This window comes from Sus scrofa, chromosome 8 (assembly GCF_054392235.1).
Source record: "Sus scrofa isolate SSC_HxYL_T2T_F1_AM1 chromosome 8, Sscrofa_HxYL_maternal_Yorkshire_Landrace_v2.0, whole genome shotgun sequence".
Taxonomy (NCBI): domain Eukaryota; kingdom Metazoa; phylum Chordata; class Mammalia; order Artiodactyla; family Suidae; genus Sus; species Sus scrofa.
In genome coordinates this window covers 138646533-138674218 of record NC_139390.1, presented here as the reverse complement: position 1 = coordinate 138674218, position 27686 = coordinate 138646533, and the positions used below count along the sequence as shown (strand labels likewise).

Below are 27686 nucleotides of genomic sequence, written 5' to 3'. Positions count from 1 at the left end.
TTTTCGTTTAATTGCATCTTAGAAATAAACGCGGTGACTTCATTGGGAACTGCCTGGAGCCGAGTTTACCTCTCAGAAAATGGGGCAATCGGGTTTGTTTTCAAGGCGGGGACCTAAACAAAATGTAGGACACCTGATCTCTGGGTCGAAGGGCGCAGGTAACTAATTAGACATTTTAAAATTGAGCTTTCCAGAGTTTACTAAAGGATGGGAGGGGGGATAGAATTAGAAGTCCTTGTTTTATGAAACAGGCTTTGGTATTTTCCCAACGTCTTGGTTACTGGGTTGGCAGGGTCAGCGTGAAAACATGCTTTATGCTCATTGGCTGCTTGCATTGGTGCTAGGCTACAAATTATTTCTTCTGTTAATATCATTAGGAGTATTATTTATTAAGTTCATGCATGTGTTGATTCAGTAAATTCCTACAGAGGCAAATCATCTGCTTTGTGGCCCAATCCTAATTTCATTATACTTTTTTCAGAATAACTTTGTGTTCTAACTTTGATGTTCTAGAGGCTTTGTGGGAGTATGTGGGGGAGAGATGGTAGGATGGAAACTAGAATTAAAAATAGAAAAATAACTAGGATTAGTTATTAAGAAAAGGAACTAATCTGTAGTGTCTTTCACTTTTGTAAGTTTTTTTTTTTTACAGTATTATGTAAATTTGTCTTTGAATTTACATTTTTCCCACCAAAACTTTTACTTGCTTGTAAAGCCTGCTTACTTTTTGGGGAGTGATTACCAACGTCTAAAAATATTTGTAAACAGCTTCAACTTTTCATGTCACAAGTAACATATGTATACAAACCCTTAAAACCATGGCAGTCTAAAGCATGGATTTTGATACTCTGATGAGGTCAAAAGTTGTAAAACTTACTTTGTGTTTTTCTGGAGGCATGCCTCCTATGCAGGAAGTAAACAGACTTGGTTAATCAGTTGTTTTTGGTAGATAATAGGTATCAATCTTGAAATGAGTATTTTTTAATTATTAAAAAACGGTCTAATCTTTGCCTTATTGTACTTTTAATAGGTTAAGGAGTGGATGAGAGGCCTTGCAGCTTCTCCTCTATCAGTTGAGGCTTTTGGTTTTGGTTTTGGTTTTGGTTTTGGTTTTTTTTTTTTTTTGGCTGCACCCACCTGAGGCATATGGGAGTTCCTGGGCCAGGGAACTCATCTGAGCCAGCAGCTGTGACCTGCACCACAGCTGTGGCAATGATGGATGCTTCTTAACCCGCTGTGCCAGGTCGGGATCTCATCCGTGCTGCTGAAGAGACCATGCCGGATTCTTAACATGCTGTACCACAGCAGGAACTCCAAGCATGTCTTTTTCTAGCTCATCTTATTGTCCACCCCAAACATATAGAGAAGGGGACTCCTGGGGACAAGCCCTGCTTCTGCTTCCTCTTTTTTTTTTTTTTGACAGGAGTTGGTAATTTTTAAATAATCTACAAGACTTCTCTGTGGTATAATTAAGTTGTGATTAATACCAGTTGAAATAGAAAGGAAATGCTATCATGCTCCAAGCCAGTGCATTTAAGAGATATTCCTGTTGAAGTTCCCATTGTGGCTCAGTGGAAACAAATCTAACTGGCATCCATGAGGACGCAGGTTCAATCCCTGGCCTCATTCAGTGACTTAGGGATCCAGCGTTGTTGCCGTGAGCTGTGACAAAGGTCACAGATGTGGCTCGGATCTGGCGTTGCTGTGGCTACAGCTCCGATTCAACCCCTAGCCTGGGAACCTCCACATGCCACAGGTGTGGCCCTAAAAAGACACACACACGCAGAGGTATTCCTGTCAACATTGTCCTGTTTTGGAATATGCTTTGGGAGAAGTCTGTGCCGTGAATTAGTATAGTGAGTTTTCTGCTGTCAGGCCTCTGATGTAACCAGGTGTGACTCATTTGAGTGTATGTCCCTTTAAAATGTCAGGCACCTGAAAAAGGAGAAAGGCTACTGGGTCTCAGGATAGAAGGATTAGCACTGATGGGAAGGGTCAGGGTCTGTTGCTCTGAATTTCCCTTTTTTTCCCCTGAGAACTTTCCTTAATTTGAAAATTAAGATGGGTTGAACAGAGGCAATGGATTGAAAAAGCTTTGAATGAGTAAATTCATATAGAGCATTCCATGGTCTACGTTAAAGTTAGATGGTCACTGTAAATAGGTCACATCAAAACCGTGGTCCATAAACTCTTCCGGGAAGAGGAATTCCAGTAATCTTGTGAGTCTAGGGGGCAAAATAAAAACATCTTTAAGACCCCTGTCTTATTCCTCTTTAGTGTCAGGCTCTGTGAATAAGCATCCTGTTCTGTCCTGTCCAAAGAATGTATGACTATAGCTAACAGATTGTGAGGCGGTAAGAGACCAATTGTTTAACTTGGGATAGAAAGGCAGCAACTCTTAAATGGTCTAGTGTAGAGGCTGGTATGGATTTTGAACCACAGACATGTTTTTCTCAGAGTTTGCTCTCAGGTGCTCAGGAAATACAGGAACAGGAACTGGTTTAAGCACCTGTGGAAGCGTGTTTGCCATGTCCTGTGCTCCACCACCGAATCTTGCTTTTTCTTTATTTTTCTTTCTTTGATTCCAGTGTGAAAATTGCCTGAAACAAACTTCCTCAGAAAGAATTCTGTTGGATTATAAAGAATGTGGACTTCACTGTCTGAGAAACATGTGTCCAAATTCTAGAGAATGTCTTTAAATTTACTTTCCACATCCGTAAATAATTTAATAGTATTCAACTCCCGAGGTATTTTGAGGATGAAATTAAATAATAGACACAATAGTGGCAAGGGCAAGCTGATACGCAGTATTTGGGGTATTTCCTTCCTTTCTAATCTCTTTGACATAATTCAGTGACATTCAATAAGAGCAAAAAACTAATGGTTGGACCCCCAAATCATTCCTGAATGTTCAGAGCATGTAACTCACAATAGCCCTCAGGAGTTTGGGCTTGAATCTGGGTTGTTGCAAGGCCGTCTTTGCCTAACAGCAAAGGAGTGTCCTTGGTGGCGTACTGCATCTATCCTTAATACACAGTTTCTTATTTTCTTTCTAATTTAGTGATACTCTGACTGCGTGTTAGAATCACCTGGGTAGCTTTTAAAAATCTTTATGCTGGGAGTCGATTCAGACCAGTTAAACCAGAATCTTGGGCAGTGAGACCCAGACACCCATGTCTTTAGAAGCTCCCTAAGAAATGACAACATAGAGCCAACTTGTCTGCCGATATTCTAGTCCTCTCTAGAAGGCGAGTATGGAAAATTTGATCCCACAATTGCCACAACATTTTTTTTGCTTTTTTGGGCCACAACCATGGCATATGAACATTCCCAAGCCAGGGGTTGAATTGGAGCTTCGGCTGCTGGCCTACACCACAGCCACAGCAATGCCAGATCTTAACCCACTGAGCAAGGCCAGAGATCAAACCCAGGTCCTCATGGATGCTAGTCGGATGCAGTTTCTGCTGCACCGCAACGGGAATTTCCTGCAGAAATACTTTTACGTTGTACTATTATGGTCCTTTCCTCTACATAAATCATAAGACTTTTTAAAAAATAAACTTAGGTCTCCGAAGCACCTAAGTATGTGCCCATCTAAGGGTTTTCACTATTCGAATCAGAATTTCAGGTATAAATATTTCCCTCCAGTTCTTGAGAGCCCCACTCATGGTTAAATTTAAATTAATTGCATGAGCTACAGCTTAAAATTCAGATCCTTATTCTCACCACCCACATTTTAAGTGCTCAGTAACCGCTTGTGGCTAGTAGCTACTGTATCAAACAGCTGGGATATAGAACATTTTTCTCATCATGGAGAGTTCTGTTTTACCTAGAGTTTTGAATTTTCTATTCCAATTTCTCATCCTCTAAAATGATATATATATATATATATGATATATCATTTCCTTCAGGTTTATTATTTAAAATATATAATAGTTATTTTGATAGGTTTTTGTTTTGTCTTGTTGGCCCCACCCATGGCATCGAACCTGTGCCAACAGCAGTTTAAGTGAAGAGAAATACCACATTTTTTATGCCTGTGTTACCACTTTCCACAAAGTCTTATACCTTGTTGTGAAATTTTCCTTTTCAGAGCTGAGAGTGGCCTAATGTATATTATTTATATCAGTATGCTCTGAATCTAATCACCAGCTCAGTTGCCCTTGTGTGGTACCACAGTTTCAGGAAATAGGGCAAGTTGTCATTTCAGTTTAAGTACTGGAATTTGATTCAAGGTTTTTCTATCTGGGGAAGGTTCTTTTTTTTTTTTTTTTTTTTTTTTTGTCCTTCCTTTCTTTTACAAATGGAGACTTTGTTGTCATGTGATATGACTGAATTTGCAACCAAAAACCATCTTGCTAATTTTAACATGAACATAGAGGTGCATGAGCGAATTCATTTTTTCCCCATAAGAAAGCATCTCTTTCAGGAGTTCCCTTCGTGGCGCAGTGGTTAACGAATCTGACTAGGAACCATGAGGTTGCGGGTTCGGTCCCTGCCCTTGCTCAGTGGGTTGACGATCCGGCCTTGCCGTGAGCTGTGGTGTAGGTTGCAGACGCGGCTCGGATCCTGCGTTGCTGTGGCTCTGGCGTAGGCCTGTGGCTGCAGCTCCGATTCAACCCCTAGCCTGGGAACCTCCATATGCTGCGGGAGCGGCCCAAGAAATAGCAAAAAGACAAAAAAAAAAAAAAAAAGAAAGCATCTCTTTCAACAAAAATGAGGTTCTTAAACAGTTTGAGATAGTTGAAAGCTACCACTATGTCATGAATTTTTCTGATGTTTGTCTTATTAACTATTTGTCAACTAGTGATGCACAGCTTTGAAGAAACCATGCATGCAGTTAGCCATGCACCTTAGCCTGTACCATTCAGCATGTCTTAAAAAAAAAAAAAAAAATCAGAGTTTTCTTTTTTTTTTTTTTTTTCTGGCTGCCCCATGGCCTATGGGACTCCTGGGCCAGGGATCAGATCCAAGCTGCAGGCTCGACCTAAGTGACAGCTGCAGCAACGCTGGATCCTTAACTCACTGCGCTGGACCTGGGATCGATCCTGCATCTGAGATCCCAAGACACTGACAATCCCATTGCACCGCAGCAGGAATTCCAAATCAGGGTTTTTTGGTATTGGTTTAATGTGTTCTGAGTAGAAAAACACTAAAATAGGTAGAAACAGAAACAGTATTTTTTATTTATTTATTTGTGTTTTATGACCGTACCTGCGGCATGTGGAATTTCCCAGGCTAGGGGTTGAACTGGAACTGCAGCTGCCAGCCTACACCACAGCCACAGCAACATGGGATCTGAGCTGCGTCTGTGACCTACAGCAACACTGGATCCTTAACCCACTGAGCGAGGCTAGGGATCAAACCCGCAGCCTAACGGATCCTAGTCCGGTTCACTACCCATGAGCCATGACGGAATTCCCTCCACAAATTATTTTTATTTTTTTATTATTTTTTTTCACAAATTATTTTTAATTAAAAGTATTCCAGGAGTTCCCATCGTGGTACAGCAGAAACGAATCCGACTAGGAACCATGAGGTTGCAGGTTTGATCCCTGGCCTCGCTCAGTGGGTTAAGGATCCAGCGTTGCTATGGCTGTGGTGTAGGCCGACAGCTGTAGCTCCAATTAGACCCCTAACCTGGGAACCTCCATGTGCTGCGGGTGCAGCCCTAAAAGGACAAAAGACAAAAAAAAAGTATTCCTGCTTTATTTTTTCCTTGTTGGTAGATGGTGCATTTCTTTTTGTATAAGCACATGCTTTTCTACCTACTCAGTTCAGACACATGTGCATCCAGAATGTTGAGAGTTATTTTATTGAAAGGGTATCTGATAAATGTTTTGAATATAGCATCATTTTCATCTTTTAATTTATTTCTTCTCATGTACATATGGAACAAAATTGAAACATTCTTGTGAAATAATTTTTTTGTATGTGAAAGTACGGTTGATTTACAATGTTGTGCCAATTTCTTCTGTACAACAAAGTGACTCAGTCATACGTATATATGAGTATATATATAAATATATATATTTATATATTCTTTTTTTTTTTTTTTTTTTTTTTTTTTTTAGCTTTTTAGGGCTGTACGCACAGCATATGGAAGTTCCCAGGCTAGGGGTTAAATCAAAGCTGTAGCCGCTGGCTTACACCACAGCCACAGCAATGCCAGATCCAAGCTGTGTCTGCGACCTTCACCACAGCTCATGGCAACACCAGATCCTTAACCCACTGAGCGAGGCCAGGGATTGAACCCACAACCTCATGGTTCCTAGTCGGATTCATTTCTGCTGCGCCACAACAGGAACTCCCATTCTTTTTCTCATATTATCTTCCCTCATGTTCTATCCCAGAAATTATTCATGTTAGAGTGATTATTTAATCTGAAAATGTGTTTAAAATATTCAAATTTTTTTTTTTTTGGAAGAAAGACAAAGCCTGGGAATTTTTTTAAAAAAGAGAACCCTTTTAAGAAACTTAGCTTTATTTAAGTATTACTTAAGCACTCTTTCCAGAAAAGTGTAATTTTTAAAATAGACATTTAAACTACTAAGGGATTATTTATTTTAGGTCTTAGTGTAGTCAAGTATCTCTTCTGAAAACTATATGTTGAAGTGAAAAGAAATAATCAGTATTTTGACACAGAAGTTCCCCTTATTGTAAGGGTTTGATTGATAAGTTCATTCCCTCAGTGTCTTTCATATTCTTGGGTTGTGCTGAGATGTAATATGATGGGGTTATTTTGAGCATAATGTTGATTAAATTCATTCTTCATACAGTCTGTTTTGATTTTACTCTGATGCGAGTTTCTGCTCTGCTGGTTTCTACACATAAAGGGATGAGCCTTAGGCAGTGATTCACCTGTAATATACGTCAGTGTTCTAAGTACCGTATGAAAATTTACAAGAGGTGAAATGTATTTTCATAGCTGGACCTCATGAAAGCTGAAATAGATGTTTTATTAAAAAAAAACTGATCAATGATATATCAATTCAAAATAAGAACCTCTTAGATAAAAAAGCAACTGAAAGTTTTAAAAACATATAATACATATAATTTAGTTTAGAAATATTGCATTATCAAATCTAAACTAGCTAATACTGTGATGTGGTTATATGCCATTCAGTTTAGTTGAGTCAGAACTTTGAAGTTCTGGCACTACTGTGTATAGAAGTAGGTATATAGAAATGAATAGTAAGTAGGACATGTGCTATTATATAGTACCTAACAGTATTGCTATTCCAGTTATAATTCAACATACCCTTCACTGTTCATGGTTATATAATTCTTATTGTTACAATGAAAAAAATCTACACTATATTATTTTCCATTATTAAAATTTAATGGGAATTTCCTTCAGTTTTTCTTTTTATTAATAATTCCTTCAGTTTTTAAATGAAAGGAAATGTCTTAATGTGATCACAGACTATATCACAGTTATTGTGTAACTGAAAACCAGAGCTTTATTTTTAAAATAAGATTTCATCTGAATCTTTCTCTATGTTTGTTAGTATATCAAGATCTCATGTAACTTCAAAGGTGCTATAAGATAGTATTGAGACACTGGAATTTAATTGAAAATGGATGATAACTATTCTTCCACTTATAGGGATATTAAAGAATCACTATTGGTGAACCAAGCCAGTTGAATGTTTTTATTGTAGCTGTGATGATGAATGTGGGCTGACCTAACCACATTCTGATGCCAGCCCCCTTTTTAATTGCTCTTTATTCAGTCAGTGTACTTTGAATTCCTGTCCTCTGCCAGGTACTCTACTAGACACCAGTGATACACAGGGCATATTTCCAAGAGGGCAGATAAATGGAATAGTCTGTGGCTGCATATCTTTAACCATCTGAGCTCATGTCAAGTAAATTAATCTATTGACAGGATATATAGACACAGAACAGTTGTGTAGGTAAAAAATAATCTGTAGAAAATTTACAAACACTTGGATAATGATCTGAATATGTATGAATTGTTTTTGAAATGAAAAATGACTATAAAGGGAGTGATTTTTAAAATATAATTGTAAATGTAATTAGAAAGGAGAGTCTCAGAAATGTCTTTGCTAATACTTGGTTTGAGGACCAGAATATGTATCTCCCCAAAGTGTCTGTTTTGAAAGTTAGCACTCTCATGGGAGTTCCTGTTGTGGCGCAGCGCAAACGAATCCGACTAGGAACCATGAGGTTGAGGGTTCGATCCCTGGCCTTGCTCAGTGGGTTAAGGATCTGGCGTTGCTGTGAGCTGTGGTGTAGGTCAAAGACTCGGCTCGGATCCTGCGTTACTGTGGCTCTGGCGTAGGCCGGTGGCTACAGCTCTGATTAGACCCCTAGCCTGGAAACCTCCATATGCCGCAGGTACAGCCCTAAAAATACAAAAGACCAAAAAAAAAAAAAAAAAGAAAGAAAGAAAGAAAGCAGGCACTCTCAGATACACAAATTCTAGTACATTTAAATGTACATGTTCACAGTGTCACAGAGATATTACTTAATATTTGTGAGTCTTATGTTGCCATGCCTCTAGGAGTGTTTTGTAACATAACCTAAAATCTTTAGTAAGTACTTGTCCACATTTATTCTTATATTGTACACACTTGTAGAACCTTTAAATATACTAATAGACCTTGTGAATCTCCAAGATGATAGTGTATACACTTATCCCTCGTATTCTCCAGAGGATTGGTTCCAGGGCCTCTGTGGATGTAAAATGCATGCATACTCAAGTCCCTTATATAAAATGATGCCGTATTTGCCTGTTACCTACCCACATCCTCCCACATACTTTAAATCATCTCTAGGTTACTTATAATATCTAATACAATGTAAATACTATGTAAATAGTTATAAATGCAGTGTAACTGCCATGTAAATAGTTGCCAGCATGCAGCAAATTCAACTCTTGCTTTTTACGTACTTTCTGGAATTTTTTTTCCCCAATATTTTCCATCCAAGCTTGGTTACAGAGGGCCAGCTATCTATCGTTTCCATTTATTTGACAATTTAACTTCAGAATTTATAGTATACCTCTTAGCATCTCTCGTAACGGGGCACTGATCTGGGAAATAAGCTTGGTGCTTGTCCTCTCCACAACCACTGCAATGAATTATTTGTTTTGCTTCTTCCAATTAGAAATTGCACTGGGCTGTTAGGAAAAGAGACCTAGCATAATTATGACCTAAAGAAGATAAGGACTTACTTTTCTCTAACATAAAGTCCAGGCATACTACTCCAGAGGTTGAATGGCTGTTTCCAGACATGGCAATGAACCCAGACGTCTTTTTTTCTTCTTCACCTCTTTGCTTCATGGCTTTCATCCTGAGATGGTCTCATCGGTGTGAAGTGGCTGCTAGCATTCTATTGAAAATTGTCCTTCAAGTCAGACAGAACATGGGAGAGGTGGGGGTGATGGCAAAAAAGGAAGTGCCTTCCCACTGAGTCAGATCTTTTTAAAGAATTTTCTTGAAAGCCTTATCTGGTGAGTTTATATTGGTAAACCATATGTTAAGGAATGCTGGGAATTGTAATTTTTTGCTGGGCACTTGGCTGTCCCAAAACTAGCTGAACACTGTAGATACTGAGGCTCCAGTTACTGTTTTTGTAGACCTCCTAACATCTGGTCTCTGTTTCCAGTTTAATGGAAAATTTTTCCCTTTCATCTTGTACTTTATTTTTTCAGTTAATTTTTTTTTAATTTTTTTTTTACATTTTTAATTTTATTTTTGTCTTTTTAGGGCCACACCCACAGCATATGGAGGTTCCAGGCTAGGGGTTGAAACATTTTTGAAATTAAAGTACAGTTGTGCCAATTTCTGCTGTATAGCAAAATGCCCCAGTCATACACACACACACACACACACACACACACACACACACACACACACACATTTCTTTTTCTTATATCATCTTCCATCATGGTCTGTTCCAAGAGACTGGATATAGTTCCCTGTGCTATACAGTGGGACCTTATTGCTTATCCATTGTAAAAGTAATAACTTATATTTACTAACCCCAAACGCCCAGTCCATTCCACTCTCTCCCTCAGTTGAAAAGAATTTGGGTGCAGTACATATGGATAAATTATAGAACCTATGCTAGGCTTTGGAGGGCGAAAGGGAGCTTGGTTTTATTGACTTACCACTTGATAGCTAAACACATAAGTTATGCTAATTAAAGTGCCTTGACCTAGGAGATAATTAAGAAACTGGACTTAAGGAATTCCTGTCGTGGCTCAGCAGAAACAAATCCGACTGGTATCCATAAGGATGCAGGTTTGCTCCCTGGCCTTGCTCAGTGGGTTAAAGATCTGGCGCTGCTGTGAGCTGTGGTGTAGGTTGCAGACTCAGCTCAGATCTGGTGTTGCTGTGGCTATGACATAGGCTGGCAGCTATAGCTCCAATTTGACCCCTAGCCTGGGAACCTCGATGTGCTGCGGGTATGGCCCTAAAAAAAGAAAAGAAAGAAAGAAAAAAGAAACTGGACTTTCTCTCTGTGGAGTCTGGTTCACAGCCATTAAGATTATTTAGTACTGTGACAGTCAACTGATCTATGACAAAGGAGGTAGGAATATATAATGGACAAAAGACAGCCCCTTCAATGAGTGGTGCTGGAAAAACTGGACAGCTACATGTAAAAGAATGAAATTAGAACACTTCCTAACACCATACACAAAAATAAACTCAAAATGGAGTAAAGACCTAAATATAAAACCAGATACTATAAAACTCTTAGAGGAAAACATAGGCCAATCACTCTCTGACATAGACCACAGCAGCATCTTCTCAGATCCGCCTCCTAGAGTGATGACAGTAAAACCAAAAATAAACAAATGGGACTTAATTAAACTTAAAAGTTTCTGCACAGCACAGGAAACTGTAAACAAAACAAAAAGACAACCCACAGAGTGGGAGAAAATATTTGCAAATGAAGCGACTGACAAGGGATTAATCTCCAACATTTATGAACACCTTCTGCAGCTCAATAACAACAGTAAAAAAACCATCAAAAAATGGGCAGAAGATCTAAGCAGACATTTCTCCAAACAAGACATACAGATGGCCAAAAAACATATGAAAAGATGTTCAACGTCACTCATTATTAGAGAAATGCACATCATAACCACTATGAGGTACCACCTGACACCAGCCAGAATGGCCATCATCCTAAAGTCTACAAACAATCAGTGCTGGAGAGGGTGTGGAGAAAAGGGAACCCTATTGCACTGTTGGTGGGATTGTAAATGGGTGCAACCATTTGGAAAGCAGTATGGCGATTCCTCAGAAAACTAAACATAGAACTACCATTTGATCCAGCAATCCCACTCCTGGGCATCTATCCAGAGAAAACCATGACTCGCAAAGATGCCTGTACTCCGGTGTTCATTGCAGCACTATTTGCAATAGCCAAGACATGGAAACGACCTAAATGTCCTTCGACAGAGGAGTGGATCAAGAAGATGTGGTACATATACACAATGGAATATTACTCAGCCATTAAAAGGAAAGAAATAATGGCATTTTTAGCAACACGGATGGACCTAGAAATTATGCTAAGTGAAGTCAGACGGTGAGACACCAACATCAAATGCTATCACTTACATGTAGAATCTAAAAAAAGGGCACAATGTACTTCTTTGCAGAGCAGATACTGGCTCACAGACTTTGAAAAACTTACAGTTTCCAAATGAGACAGGTTGGGGGGTGGGGGGGTGCTCTGGGGGTTTGGGATGGAAATGCTATAAAATTTGGTTGTGATGATCATTGTACAACTATAAATGTAATAAAATTCATCGAGTAATAAATAATACCATTAAAAAGATTATTTAGTACTTTGCATTGTTTGATACTTAAGTCCTTGTAATAAATATGTATCATTCATAAAATTTAAAGAATTTGACCTACCATTGAAATATTGAGTTATTGTCAATCTTTGAAAAGACAAGAAAAAGTGGTATACTTATGTCCTTACTTAAGTGTTTTGCTTTTATGAAAACTAAATCTAGGCCATGTCATGGTTTGTTATTCACATTGAAATAAATCTGTACTCGGGAGTTCCCATCGCGGCTCAGTGGTTAACGAATCTGAGTAGGAACCATAAGGTTGCAGGTTGGATCCCTGGCCTCGCTCAGTGGGTTAAGGATATGGCCATTGCCATGAGCTGTGGTGTAGGTCACAGATGCGGCTCTGATCTCAAGTTGCTGGGGCTCTGGCGTAGGCCGGCAGCTACAGCTCTGATTCTACCCCTAGCCTGGGAACCTTCATATGCTGCAGGTGCCCTGGAAAAAGACAAAAAAAAAAAAAAAAAAGAAAGAAAGAAATCTGGACTCAATACAGTAAGTCGAAAGAGCACAGATTTTAAATTGAGATAGTCTTTAGTTTGCATTTTAGCTCTTTTGTTAATTAGAGTCTTACTGGATAAGTAATTGAATCTCTGTGTCTGCTATGTAAGTGGAAATAATAATATCTAATTCGTAAGGTTCCATGAGCTTTATTCCTGTGTCATTACACATATAAAATGCTTGGGTACAGTCCATGGGTTCAGTTTGTAAGAATTCTGTACCTTTCACTTTCCTTTTCATCTATGTAAATTGGGCAACGTAGCAACCTAAGAAATATTAATTATACTGAGAAAAAAAGCATGGCTTATCTTTTTATTCACCCAGATTTTAGCCTATCTAGTGTATTATTTATTTATTTATTTATGTCAGGGTTTGAACCCGCAACCTCGCGGTTCCTAGTCGGATTCGTTCCCATTGTGCCACCGCGGGAACTCCCAAGCCTATCGAGTATATTGTTTTGATTATTCACTGATGATGCTTTGGTTATCAGATATTTTATGTGTAAGATCTTTTTAGACATAGTAGCTATAAGTAGATTACTTTAAAACTAAAATGGTTGACATCTTAAAAGAAATAAAGTGGACAGCTCTGCCATGCCTCCTTGAATATGTGAAAAGTATGGAAATTTGTAGGAAAAAACCCTACATATTTAATTGACTATAGTTAAACTAGCAACAATTAAAAATATTTTACAAGTAATATAAGTTAATTTTTGTTGTGATGTCTTTTATTTCTCATCTAAACAAAGTTACAGTCTGAAAGTGTTTGACCGCTCTATGTTGAGAATTCTTTTGTGTATATTGAGAAATACTAAAAAATAAAAGGAAAATGGTTCCTACCCAAAAACCTTAAAATCTGGAGTTCCCATTGTAGCTCAGCAGGTTAAGAACCTGACGTAGTGTCCGTGAGGATCTAGGTTCAACCCCTGGGCTTGCTCAGTGGGTTGAGGACCTGGCATTACAGCAAGCTGCAGCATAAGTCATAAATGTGGCTTGGTTCTGGCGTTGCTGTGGCTGTGGTGTAGGTCTGTGGCTCCACTTCAACCCCTAGCCTGAAAACTTCCATATGCTGCAGGTGTGACCTTAAAAGGGGTGGGGGGGTAGAGGAGAAAACATCTTAAAATCTAGGTTTAAAAGAAAATGCAAATAAGAAAGTTAGGAAACCATTATATGTTACAAAACAATGAATAAGGAGTTCCCTTGTGGTTCAGTGGGTTAAGGATTTAGCATTGTCACTGCTATGGCACAGTTTCAGTCCCTGTCGCAGGAACTCCTGCCTGCTTCAGGCATGGCCAAGAAAATAAAATATTAGGAGTTCCTATTGTTACTCAGCAGGTTAAGAACCTGACTAGTATCTGTGAGGATGTGGGTTCAATCCCTGGCCTCTCTCAGTGGGTTAAAGGATCTGGTGGTGCCTCAAGCTGCAGTGTAGGTCACAGCCGTGGCTTGGATCCTGAGTTGCTGTGGGCTGTGGTTTATTTTCCAAAACTTTAGAAAAGAAACAGTAAATGCAGTAAAAGTTTTAAGGAAGAAAATGTGGCTTAATCAAAGGATTCAGTTGGGGAGAGCTTGAACTATCTTGAAGACATTATGAGATGTCCAGAAACAAGCATGGTGTATCACAGAGCAGAGTAAAAGGTAGAGTGAGTCAGTCAATTCAGGAGAAAGGAGGTGGTAAAAGAAGTGCTGGAGATGCCTGTGAGAGTGAGAAGAATGGGGGGGACAGAGAAGGAAGTGTCAAAAGAATGAAAGAGCTACGAAAGTGTGATGTCAAAGACAGTGCATCAGGAGAGTTTGTCAAGGGTGTGTCGCCAATAGCTGCAGATGCCTCGGGAGCCCCAGCAAGATGCTGAAAGAGCAGAAGAAAAAGGACCGTGTGATCACTAGAATGTTAATGCCTTCAAAACAACCATTTTACTATACTGATGAGAAAAATGGGAAATTGAAGTGGTAGGTGGTATTTGGTGTCAAAATTGGTGAAATTTCGGGAGATTTGGATGATCTGGGAGATTTTATCGGTCAGAAAAAAATGTCTTTATAAGATTGAAAATGGCAAAAGAAAAGATTCTATGAGATTAAGAGGTTTAAAATTCCAGAAGGAGTGAAAGAGAGTCATTTTTTATGAGGCTCTGGCTGGATGGAAAGGAATGAGCCCTAGGTAGAGTGTTAGCTTTAGTCAGGAAGAGAACAGCTGTTTCTGTAAAATTGAAGGGAATGTTACAAAGGTAGATGTAGACCCGTTGATGAATAGAAGTGAAAATAGGGTTCTGTAAGAGAATTTATACTTAACGCAGTTATCTTCAGAAAGTGTTGTCAGAAGAGGCAAGCTTATCTGCTGTTCAGTATGATTTGGTAGTGCTGAGAAGTGGAAGTATGAAGAGAAATGTAAATGCTAGAAATAAATCGTTGTTGGGAATGTGATGGGAGGTGGATGGAGGATGTATAGGCCTTATCACCTTGAAGTTAAAAATGAAGCGTAGGGTATAGGGGCCGTTAGAATCTTCAGGAGTCAAATAAAACATGGGGCGTAGAGTAATGAAGAACTCAGAGCAAGGCTGGGAAGATTGGTTGAACTAGGAAGTGATTTTACTCAGCATTTTCTGAATTTGCTCAAGAAGCCAGCTTTTGATGGAATCAAAGATATTTATCATTTGCCACTGTCTGCCGCTTGTTCGAACAAGCTGACTCTGGGCAAAGTGTGTGTGGTGTTCGTTCTGTTCAAAGTGCTATGTGAATTAGTTACTGCTTGGTCTACAGATTAGTCACTGAATCTGGAATTGGGGATTGTATTTAAAGGAGCCATCTAAACTATAAATACAGAAGAAGCGTTTAAAAAATCTCATCCTCTTGTTCAATATTGTGTCATACTAGTGGGGTTTTTTGTTACTTAGTGTGACTTTACTGTCAACCTTTATACTTATTTTATTGTCATGCTATCACTAGGATTCAAAATTACAAAGTAAATGGGAATCTCTTTTGTAAATTGCCCTGGCATTATACTTGGCAGATATCAACCCCTAAAATTTTTTGAAACTCTAATTTCCATCTTTAACGCAAATGTTTTATCTACTTTACCAAGTGTGATGTAAAAAGTAGAATTCAAAAATATGTTTAATATTTTACCAATTCCGGCCTTTACTTATTTATTGAAATTTTTTTTGGCTGTGCCTGAGGCATGTGGAAGTTTCCAGGCCAGAGATCGAACCCAGGCCACAGCAGCAACCTGACAGTCATGGATTCTTAACCCACTGTGCCACAAGGGAGCTCCTTGATTTATTTTTTAATTCTCAAAATAGCATATTACAAAACTTCTCATCTATCTCACATACTTGGTTGATGGCCTAAAGTCACCTGATTGTTAGGTAATAGCAAAATTCAGTGTAGGCCTCTAAAACTAGTGTCTTAGCTGGCCAGATCATCTAAAGGATTAATTACCATTGCCTTAATTAGTAAACTATACATAATGGTGGCTGGTATGTTTTCCTTTTCTGCTTTTTATATTACCAAATAGTTGTAAGAAAAAGAAGTCTAGTGGAAATAATGTTACTGTAGCTTATAAACTATTCCTGGTTTGCTTGGATAGCACCTTTTAAATATATTTGACCTTCTAATCATGTGAAGAACACTTAAGAATTTCTTAACTGTCTCAAAAGAAAGCGTCAATGGTATATGCTGTAAGTAGCAAAATTCATGTTTATGATACCTTTAAAACTATTAACATATATTTTTTCTCTTTTTTGGCTGCCCCATGGTATATTCCGGGCCAGGAATCAGATCTGAGCTGTATTCATGACCTAAGCTGCAGCTGCGGCAATGCCGGATCCTTAACCCACTGTGTGGGGATCGAACTTGGGACCCTGTGCTCCTATTGCACCATAGCAGAAACTCCAAAACAATTAATATTTTAGAAAGCTATTTAAATCCTCTTTTACTGTCCTAATGAGGGACATCAAAAGGGTTTTCATATCTCCATGTTGTGACAGCTCATTAGACTGAACAGTATTTTAAAAGCTAGTTATATGATGCAACAGTTTGTAAATATGTACCTGTGGCCTCGTAAGCTATAGATAAAGGCAATAATTTAAACACAAACCACACATATGTGTTTACGGTCTCTTTCAAATACCTAAAGGAATAGTGAAAATGGTTGTAATAACAAGATACTGTTTGTATATTTACTGTGTGCGAGGTACTGTTTTAAGAATGTAAACTAGAAAATTATTTCTCTTTACAATCTGTGAGATAGACGTTATTTTACAGATGGGAAAACTGAGGCTCAGAGAGGCTTAATGAGTTGCCGTAGGTCACACCACTGGTTGGCGATGAAGCAGGAATTTTGAATCCAGGTCTGACTCCAAAGTCAATTATCTTAACCATAACTTCTCATATGAGGAGTATCTTTTAAAACAAGCACTTTCGAGGAGAAGCAGGAAATCGCTTCAGCTTGCATAGAAAATACGAGAGAAAACTCGGGAGTCTGCACTGGCTTCTGAGTTGAGGAAGTTGGATCTGAGCTTTGACCCCATTCTCCTAACGCAGTGCATGTGCTCTGCAGCCGCCCGCCCCGCCCCAGGCCTCCTCCCACTCTCCTGTGGTTTTCCAGCATCCAAGTTCCTACAGACTGTTGAGTAAAGACAAAAAAGTATCCTTTTGGAAATCTTTTAAGAATGTTTAAATGCTCATCACCGCCTGGTTTGTAACGGTATAAAATCGGAAACAACAGTTTACAGGGGAGGAATGCTTTAAGGTTTTCTAAATCCTTATGATGGAATTTTGTGACCATCAAAAATTAGGTTGACAAGAGGTTGTTTTATAACATGAAAATAGAATGTTTAATAGGAAAAAGATAAAGCTTGGTAAACAAAGCATGATAATAGCCATAGTTTTTGTTTTGCCTTGCTTTTTATAAAAACTTTTAATGTTAAAAAGCCCAGAAAAAAAAACTAAAAATGCCTCAAGTGATATATGAGGAAAAACAACATGTCTTAGGAGTAGAAGTATTAGATTGTGAAGAATTGATGAATTCTTCTAACGTGTAGAATTTATTCTGTTGAGAAATAGATTATGATGTTTTGCCTGAAGTTTTTTTTTTGTTTTTGTTTTTTTTTAGTAAGGAAGGGGCTTACTGATTGTAATACACTAAATTATTTTATCCAATGCTTTTTTTCTTATTCTTCTTTTTAGGGCTGCACCCATGGCATCTGGAAGTTCCCAGGCTAGGGGTTGAATCGGAGCTACAGCTGCCAGCCTATGCCACAGCCCCAGCAATGCAGGATCCAAGCCGTGTCTGTGACCTACACCACAGATCACGGCAACGCCAGATCTTCATGGCCAGGGGCTGAACCTGCATCCTCGTGATTACTAGTCGGGATGTGACCACTGAGCCACAAGGGGAACTCCTTTTAGCCGGTGCTTTAGAAAACCTAGAGCATGTAGTTGAGGTTGGGTTACTTTTCACAGGGATGTTTAATATCGATAATGCACACTTACAAAATGTTCTGTTTAGTAAAAAATTAATTCCTCAAAACTGCTTTAAGGTAGATACTACTAATATCTCCATTTTTTTCAAATAAGGAAACTGAGATTAATTTGCCCAAAGTAATTATAGATAATTAATTGGAAGAGCCAGCATTTTGAATCTAAGTAATCTGATCCCAGTGCTTATGTACTTAATTGTTACACACTAGATAATTTTTTTTTCACGCTAGATAATTTTAATGGTGAAAATCATTTGTAGCTTTAGTTCAAGGTTAGACGAAATGATCTTATTAAGGTATGGTCATTAAGAATAGTTTATGATCAACTCTCCATTCTATTCGTAGTGCATTTAAAAATTGTCCTTTGGTTTGGTTGGCAGCTGTATTTACAGAGCCCCGACTTGTTGGTAACTGCCAACAAAGTTTCTTTTATTCTCCTTTGAATCCACTCTTTCAGTGGGCTGCATGCTTTGTATGTGGTGGTATAAAAGTCGGAGAAGAGTATCCCCGAAAGCTTCTAAATTTTAGTTGATCGTACGGTTTTAAAATTTCTAAATTCACTCACAGTGTAAATTGGTTGGCATTTGTTCTTAGTTGGGGAAGTGGAATTTATGTCCTTGAATATTTTGAAACAAAACCTCTGTTACTCTTTCCCCTTAACCATCCTCACGTTCTTCCCCCCCCCCCCCCCCCCCCCCCCCCCCCCGCTTAAGACTATACCATTCTCATGCAAATGGTTAGGTGATCATGAAGTTCTTTCATCAAGTAAACAGTTTCACAGTTTCATTGCCCATTGACTTAAATTATGATAGCAGGTAAAGGTTGTTTTATTATTTTTAAGTATCTTAATTTTTAGAAGAGGTAAAACATCTCTGTTGCACAGGATTGAAAAGTACAAAAATTGAAAGGCAAGTCCTTCCTCTCTTCCTATCTCTGGGTCCCCTCCTGGGGGCTCTTCTGTAGCCTTCATTTTCAGTGATGTCACCAGAGGCAGGTCAAAATATTAATAAATGATGTGCCAAACTGATGTTTTAGTATTCCCTAATGGGAAGCTTGACATGTTAGTCTCTTAGTATGCTCAAAAGTTCTTTGCTTTCGGAAATAATTTACACAAAGTCTTCTTGTTCTCTATATTAAATAATACATCTTTATTTTTCTGGCTTTCTCCCCTCACCCCAGTTCAAATCACCTCATTGGTCAAACATTTCTCACACTTTTGACCTGTTACACTCCATTGTTTTATTACTGTTAGAAATCTGTCAGTAGTAAAAGGAAACTTGAATGTCTTACCATTAATATAGGGTTTTGTTTGTTGAGAATTTTCTTTTAACTGAGGTTGATAAATATTCAGTACAGCTGAAGCTGGATCATTTGACACTTGAAAGGGGAACTTAGATCTATTTCTCTTCTCCTATTGAGCGCTGAGTTAGAAAGAAACCCCAATATATAGAAATTTTTGGTATATAGAAACTTCGTGCATAGCAACTTTTTTAGGTTTTTTTATTTTTTTCTATTATAGTTGATTTACATTGTTCTGTCAGTTTCTGTTGTACAGCAAAGTGACCCAGTCATACACACACACACACACATTATTTTTCTCACATTATCTTCCATCGCATTCCATCACAAGTAACTAGATATAGTTCACAATAATTTTTTTTAACAGGCTTGCTCTTCTGGTGTTCTTGGTTTAAGCGTGAAAACTAAAGACTAAATATGGAATTACTCTTACTGTATACCAAAAGTTCATATTTTTTTTAACTGCTTAAATGAGTGCATTGGGAGGAAAAGTGTGTCAGAGCATAATTTTCTAATAACACCGTTTTAGCTCTCTGTAATTATGTCTCCTTTTATGTGAACCTTTTGAAACATAGGCAGAGGTAGGGTAGATTGTAGTTTCCAAATGTGAGCTGTCTTTGGATTATCTATGAATTGGTTAAAAAGAAACATTTTGAGATACTTTCTGGACCCCTAGGAATCTATAGTTTTATTTTTTATTTGTCTTTTTAGGGACGCAGCCACGGCATATGGAGGTTCCCAAGCTAGGGGTCGAATCAGATCTGTAGCCGCCGGCTTATGCTGGAGCCATAGCAGCACGGGATCTGAGCCACCTCTGCCACCCACACAGCTCAGGGCAATGCCAGATCCTTAACCCCCTGAGCGAGGCCAGGGATCAGACCCACATCCTCATGGATGCTAGTCAGGTTCGTTAACCACTGAGCCATGATGGGAACTCCAGGAATCTATAGTTTTAAAATGTGGCCCCACATACAGCTTTCCTACAACTGGTAGAAAATAATACACTTTTCATTGTATCTTTCTAGCAATCTGCTACCCACCTTCAGTGCTGCTATAGCTCCTGTTTTCACAAGATTTTCGTATGAAATCTCTCCAATTTGTGAATCTTTCAAATTTCTAAATACCGGCCACAAATTCACACTTTTGTGGGGGAAAAAAAAAAAAAGGCACGTGGGCCATTCCTCTGTGGGCCAAACACAACATGTCTGCAGGACACGTAAAGCCCATGGGCCACCAGTATGCAGCCTGTTTATCTTAACTACCTTGATTATCTTAACTACCTCACCTTGACTAATGTGCCATATTTTGTTTATTAAGGAACAATAATGAAGGAGTTCCTGGTGTGGCACAGTGGTTAAAGAATCCGATTAGGAACCATGAGGTTGCAGGTTTGATCCCTGGCCTGTCCCAGTGGGTTAAGGATCCGGTGTGGCTGTGAGCTGTGGTGTAGGTCGCAGACTCAGCTCGGATCCTGTGCTGCTGTGGCTCTGGTGTAGGCCAACAGCTGTAGCTCCGGTTAGACCCATAGCCTGGGAACCTCCATATGCCATGGGTGCAGCCCTAAAAAGACAAAAAAAAAAAAAAAAAAAGGAATAATAATGATGAAAATGTTTCCAGCTGTCTGCCTTGATTAGTATTTCACTTTAGCATATCAGCTGGATGATAAGGATTTTTGTGTAGGAATAAAGGAAAGAACAAGACTATTCCTAAAATACGTAGAAGACAGTGTCTGCTGTGAAAATGTATCAGACATGGTTTCCATGATTTTTCTTAGCAAAATTTTACTCTTATTGCATTTATTTCTTTCTCAAAGTCTATCGTTCTTTCTATTTCCCATCTGCACATTCAGTATCTCCACACTACCCCCATGAATGTTCTTTTCATTTGCAAAAGTTATCAAAGAAAAATCCTTCATATAAAAACTGTATAGAATGAAAATCACGTGACTTACTTAGCTGCACAAACTTCTAGACATTCTTCCCTGTAGCCTTAAACTTCCTTAGCCTCAGTACTATTTCATTCAAATGCGCTTTTTATACAGAAGAATGACTGCCTTTAAGGCAGTTAGTGAAAAGACTCACACAGAAATAATCAAAAGGACAGCCTCATAACCATGTAAGATTTGACCCCAGTGCATCAGAGGGATGAGAGAACTGAGATGCCATTTACAGTGGCTCATTGCAGAGAAGTAAACATGATAAACTAGTGAAACTTCCTCTTCTGGCCAAATGGATAACAGAGACGAGATTTATCCCTCAGTCCGCAATGACGAAAAAACAGACAAAATATTGGAAACACCAGTTAGGACAGTGGACAGCAGGCCCTGAAAAACAGTGATGTCCCTGAGAGACGGAAACAAGGTGAACCTCATGACTCTCAGCTGACTGACTTGCGAGATTTCTGGGCTGTGAGGCAAGGTATGGGAAACCAGGTGGCAAGTGGTAGACACCCTGAATTCAGGACGTAGTGCCGAAAATCTAGGGAGACTAAGTAAGGCAGCTGGAGGTAATAGGCAGAGTGGTGGAGACGTGAGAGTTGCAGAGAGAACCTGGAGATTCTCGGGTCCACTCTGAGTATTCAGCTGGGTTCTCAATGTGTGTGAGGAAACCTCCTGAGCTGGAGAGGAACCATACCAAAGGATTAGAGGGAACAGTACTTGGGTATTTCAGGAGAGCTGGGAAGAGTGCCTGTTCCCACAGACTGGGGTGGAAAACCGCAAGATTGACAGGCTATTAGGTAGAGTACACAGAAGACTCTTCCCCCCAGTGAGCTCTGGACTGAGCATGGGTCTGCGCCAGGCTACCAAAAGCTGCACCTGAGGGATCAGACCTAAAAGTTCTCAAATAATTTAATTTGACCCCTAAACAAAACTCAGTGTTTATAAACATATTCAGCTTCCAGCAAGATAAAATGTAGAATACATGGCATCCAATCAAAAAATTTCCAGGCACGCAAGGAAGCAGGGAAATTTGACCTAGAACGAGAAGGTAAATCAACCCGACTGACTCAGAACTGACCCAGAGGTTAGAATTAGCAGAGAAGTACATTAAATAGTTTGTATAACTATATTCCGTATGCACAAAAAGTTAGTAGGAATACATTGAATTTTAAATATGAAAACTGTAACTCTGAAATGAATACATGGGATGGGATTAATGACAGATTAATCATTAAGGAAGAAAATATTAGTAAGCTTGAAGATGTACCAATATAAATTATTCAAAATAGAACACAAAGAAAAATCATTTTAAAAAGTGAACAGAGCATCAGTGAAATGGGAGATAACTTCAGGTAGCCTAATATACATGAAATTTGAATTCCTAAAGGAGAGGAAAAAGAAGGCAATGATGAAAAAAGATTTGAATAAATAATGGCTGAAGTTTTCCCAACTTTGATGGAAACTATAAACACATACTTCAGAATCTTAATGAGCCCCAAGTGTAAGGACCACAAAGAAAATTACACCAAGGCACATCATATTCAAACGGTTCAAAACCTGTGATGAAGAGAAGACCTTTTTTCTTTTTTGGCCGTCCCGCAGCATATTGAGTCCCAGGCCAGGGATCAGATCCCAGCCGCAGATGCAACCCCTAACCCACTGTGCCAGGCTGGGGATGCAACCTGCATCCTGGCACTGCAAAGATGCCACCCATCTCATTGTGCCCCACAGTGGGAACTCCTAAAGACGACAATCTTACAGGCAACCAAAGAAATAAAAAGGAATAAAAATAAGGATGACGGTATATTTGTCTTGAAACAATGCGAACAAGAAGATGGTCAGCAACATCTTTAAATCACTGAAAGAAACTGTCAACCGAGAATTCTGCACCCAATAAAAACCTTCTAAAAAATGAAACGAAATGAAGACTTTTTCAGAGAGAACAATAGCAGAAAGAGTTCAGCAGCAGCAGACCAAGAAATGATGAAGCCCTTCAGGCCGAAGGGAAATGATACCAAATGGGAGGCTAACGACGGTGCTAAATATATATGGTATTTCGCCTTCCTCCCGCCCTCCTTTCCTTCCTCCCTCTCCCTCTCCCCTCTTTACCACAGCATATGCCACGGCTTAATGTGAGATCTCAGTTCCCAGACCAGGGTTCAAACCCAGCCACAGCGGTGAAAGTGCCACATCCCAACCTCTACATCACCAGGGAACTCCTTATATATTTTGGTTAATATTTAAATGTCTTTTAAAAAGTAACACAGAAAAGGCTGAGAGAAGTAGTTTAGTAGGCCCACTCTGTAAGCATCCCCAAATGCAGTTATGAAATAATATCTAACGTTTTGACCACTTACCCTGGGTAAGGAGTTCTACCTACATCATTTCATTTAATCCATCCAACCTTTTAATTACCATTCTTTTCCTGTTACAGATGAGGAGGGGAAGCTATAGGAGGGGAAAATAACTTGTCCAAGATGATTGAGCTGTTAAATGGAGGAGCAGTGACTTACGCTCATTCTGATTCTGAAGCTCAGGTGCTTGACCATTCTTCTATGCTGCCTTCCCAGGGGAGGCGCAGATGGTATAGAACGGGGGATCACAGGACAGAGGGTCGAGGAAAGAGTCAAGGAGGAAAGAATAAAGAGGAGCTGGCAGACTGCTTGGCAGATATCATTAATGCCTTATGTCTTTTTTTTTTTTTTTTTTTTTTTGTCTTTGCCATTTCTTGGGCCGCTCCCAAAGGTTCCCAGGCTAGGGGTCGAATTGGAGCTGTAGCCACTGGCCTGCACCACAGCCACAGCAATGCGGGATCTGAGCCACGTCTGCGACCTACACCACAGCTCACAGCAACGCCGGATCGTTAACCCACTGAGCAAGGGTAGGGATCGAACCCGCAAGGTCATTGTTCCTAGTCGGAGTCGTTAACCACTGCGCCCCGACGGGAACTCCCCTTATGTCTTTATCACAGATTATTTCTAGTTGGATGGTCAAGGTCACTTAAGGTGACCTATTAACTCTTAATTTTTTTTTTTTTAAATGTAAAGTTTACACAGATCCGGGAGCCAGTGAGTTCAGATGTCTGTTTTTAGCTTCCCACAGTTCAGGATATGCCCTCTGGAGTTAGGGAAGAGAAAACACATGCTTGTCTGTCCAGAGGCAGTGAAACGCTCAGTTCAGAGAGCCCCTCTTATGTCACCTCAGCTCGGTCTCTAACCAGCCAGTTGGAATACAGCCTTAAGTTATTTAATGATTTTTCTCATTCATTTTAAAATAATAGTCATAATATTTTACTTACAAGACCAGGCAACCGGAAGAAAAAGTGATTTGACTTGTACTAATATCAGTAATGTTGACATCCCATGAGAATGGTTTAAAAAGACCTGTGGGTAGAGATTGGTACTTCGGGAGTTTGTATTGTGGTTCAGCAGGTTAGGAACCCAACATAGTCTCCCATGAGGATGAGGGTTCGATCACTGGCCTCAGTCATTGGGTTAAGGATTTGGCATTGCCATGAGCTGCAACATAGGTCACGGGTGTGGCTCACATCCAGTGTGGCTCTGGCTGTGGCCTCAGCTGCAGCTCCATGTCAGTCTCTACTCAGGATCTTCCATATGCTGTAGGTGCAGCCATAGAAAGAAAAAGGAAAAAAAAAAAAGATGGTTACTTTTTAATGTGCTTAAATTTTCTTATGTGCAAAAACTTCCTCTTTTTTTTTTTTTAAATAATGATTGTTATTTTTTCCATTATAGCTAGTTTACAGTGTTCTGTCAGTTATCTACTGCACAGCAAGGCGACCCAGTCGCACATACATATATACATTCTTTTTTCTCATGTTTTCATTAAGTGACTAGATATACTTCCCAGTGCCATACAGCAGGATCTCATTGCTAATCCATTCCAAAGGCAATAGTTTGCATCTATTAACCCCAGATTCCCAGTCCATCCCACTCCCTCCCCCTTGGCAACCACAGGTCATTTCTCCAAGCCCATGAATTTCTTTTCTGTGGAAAGGTTCCTTTGTGTTGTATATTAGATTCTAGATATAAGTGATATTGTATGGTATTTGTCTTTCTCTTTCTGACTGACTTAGTATGAGCATCTCTAGTTCCATACATGTTGCTCCAAATGGTATTATTTTGTTCTTGTTTATGGCTGAGTAATATCCCGTTGTGTATATGTACCACGTCGTCTTAATCCATTCGTCTGTTGATGGACATTAGGTTGTTTCCAAGTCTTGACTATCGTGAACAGTGCTGCATTGAACATGCGGGGTGCATGTGTCTTTTTCAAGGAAAGCTTTGTCCGGATATATTCCCAAGAGTGGGATTGCTGGGTCATATGTGTATAGTTTTCTAAGGCACCTCCATACTGTTTTCCATAGTGATTATACCAATTTACATTCCCACCAACAGAGCAGGAGGGTTCCCTTTTCTCCACACCTTCTCCAGCATTTGTTATTGTGGACTTATTAATGATGGCCATTCTGACTGGTGTGAAGTGCTACCTTGCAGTAGTTTTCATTTGCATTTCTCTAATAATCAGTGATGTTGGGCATTTTTTCCTGTGTTCGTTGGCAACTGTTTATCTTCTTTGGAGAAATGACTGTTCAGGTCTTTTGCCCATTTTTCAATTGGGTTGTTGGCTTTTTTGCTGTTGAGTTGTATAAGTTGCTTGTATGTTTTAGAGATTAAGCCCTTGCATCTTTTGAAACTACTTTCTCCCACTCTGTAAGTTGTCTTTGTTTTGTTTGTTTGTTTTTGTTTCCTTTGCTGTGCAAAAGCTTGTCAGTTTGATTAGGTCGCATTGGTTTATTTTTGCTTTTATTTCTGTTGCTTTGGGAGACTGACCTGAGAAAATGTTTGTAAGGTTGATGTCAGAGAATGTTTTGCCCATGTTCTCTTCCAAGAGTTTGATGGTATCTTGTCTTAGGTTTAGGTCTTTCAGCCATTTTGAGTTTATTTTTGTGCATGGTATGAGGGTGTGTTCTAGTTTCATTGATTTACATGTGGCTGTCCAATTTTCCCAACACCATTTGCTAAAAAGACTGTCTTTTTCTCATTTTATATTCTTGCCTCCTTTGTCGAAGATGAATTGACCGTAGGTGTCTGGGTTTATTTCTGGATTCTCTATTCTGTTCCATTGGTCTCTGTCTGTTTTGGTACCAGTACCACACTGTCTTCATTACTGTGGCTTTGTAGTATTGCCTGAAGTCTGGGAGAGTTATGGCTCCTGCTTGGGTTTTGTTCCTCTGGATTGCTTTGGCAATTCTGGGTGTTTTATGGTGCCGTACAAATGTTTGGATTGTTTGTTCTAGTTCTGTGACTTTTTCTTTTTTAAAAAATAATTTTAAACAAAACTAACAATATAGTATGAAAATTATAACACATAAAAATAAAGTGCATGCCATTGGCACAGAGATTAGGAGGGGAGAAATGAAAGTACAGATGACCCTTGGACAACTCAGATTTAAACTGCATAGCTCTACTTATATGCAGATTTTTTCAACAGCAAGTGCTATAGCGCTGTATGATCTGTGATTGATTGAATTCATGGATATAGGAGAACCACAAATATGGAGGGCTAACTCTGAATTATACACAGATTTTCAACTGCACAGAAGGTCAGTGCCCCTAAATTCTGTGTTGATCAAGGGGCAACTGTATACAATTGTGGGTTTTTTTGGGTTTTTTTTAGGACGGGCCCTCAGCATATGGAGGTTCCCAAGCTAGGGGTCAGATCAGACTATGGCTGCCGGCCTACGTCACAGCCACAGTAACAGGATCCGAGGTACATCTGCGACCTACACCACAGCTCATGGCAATGCCAGATCCTTAGCCCACTGAGCAAGGCCAGGGATCGAACCTACAACCTCACGGTTCTTAGTTGGATTCGTTTCCTCTGTACCGTGATGGAAACCCCTACAATTGTGGGTTCTTATATGAAATGATGTAATATTATGTGAAGATAGACTGTGATAAGTTAAAAAGATATGTTCTATACATTTTATAGCAATGTTTAAAATAACAAAAAGAGTTATAATTGAAAGTTAACAAAAGAAATAAGCGGAATCATAAAGTATTGTTAATCCAAAGACAGGAAAAGAAAAGAAAAAGGGAAGAGGATAAACAGATGAGACAAATAAAAAACAAATAGCAAAACAATAAATTGAACTTTACCAGTAACCACATTTAATGTAAATGGCTTCAGTTCCCCCAATTAAAAGCCAGAGCTTGTCAGATTGGATTAAAAACTCAAGACCAGGAGTTCCCTGGTGGCCTAGTGGGTTATAGATACAGCGTTTCGTACTATATCTCGGGTTACTGCTATGGCGTGGGTTTGATCCATGGCCCAGGAACTTCCACATGCTGTAGGCTTCCCCCCACCCCCCAAACAATCAAACCAAACAATATGCAGTCTCGGTTAAAAGTGAAAGGGTAGAAAAGACAAGCCACATTAACACTGATTGGAAGAAAACTGACTAGGGAGTTCCCCACTGTGGCACATCAGAAACGAATCTGACTAGGAGCCATGAGGATGCAGGTTTGATCCCTGGCCTCACTCAGTGGGTTAAGGATCCGGTGTGGCTGTGAGCTGTGGTGTAGGTCACAGACACAGCTTGGATCCCACGC

At 39.3% G+C, this 27686-nt stretch overlaps 1 protein-coding gene and 1 long non-coding RNA gene across 35 annotated transcripts in view; both read left to right on the top strand.

The window, feature by feature from the left end:
• PTPN13 (protein tyrosine phosphatase non-receptor type 13) overlaps positions 1 to 27686 on the top strand; it is a 216182-nt gene that overhangs the window by 1231 nt on the left and 187265 nt on the right. For 6 of the 34 annotated variants that reach the window (XR_014813433.1, XR_014813432.1, XM_084973520.1 and 3 more), the window contains exon 1: positions 15 to 158. The exons of 19 other annotated variants lie outside the window; for them this stretch is intronic. Coding sequence is in view for 11 of the 15 variants with exons in the window: in XM_084973520.1 (XP_084829646.1) it covers positions 80 to 158 (79 nt within the window). In the remaining 4 variants the exon portion in view is untranslated. Of the gene's footprint in view, positions 1 to 14; positions 159 to 27686 lie in introns of those variants that run through there. 9 more of the 34 variants (XM_084973522.1, XM_084973518.1, XR_014813437.1 and 6 more) reach the window with 8 other exon arrangements.
• LOC146401089 (uncharacterized) lies at positions 13221 to 17289 on the top strand. Its single transcript, XR_014813503.1, has 2 exons — positions 13221 to 13318; positions 13772 to 17289. It is a non-coding gene; the product is annotated as an uncharacterized LOC146401089 (long non-coding RNA).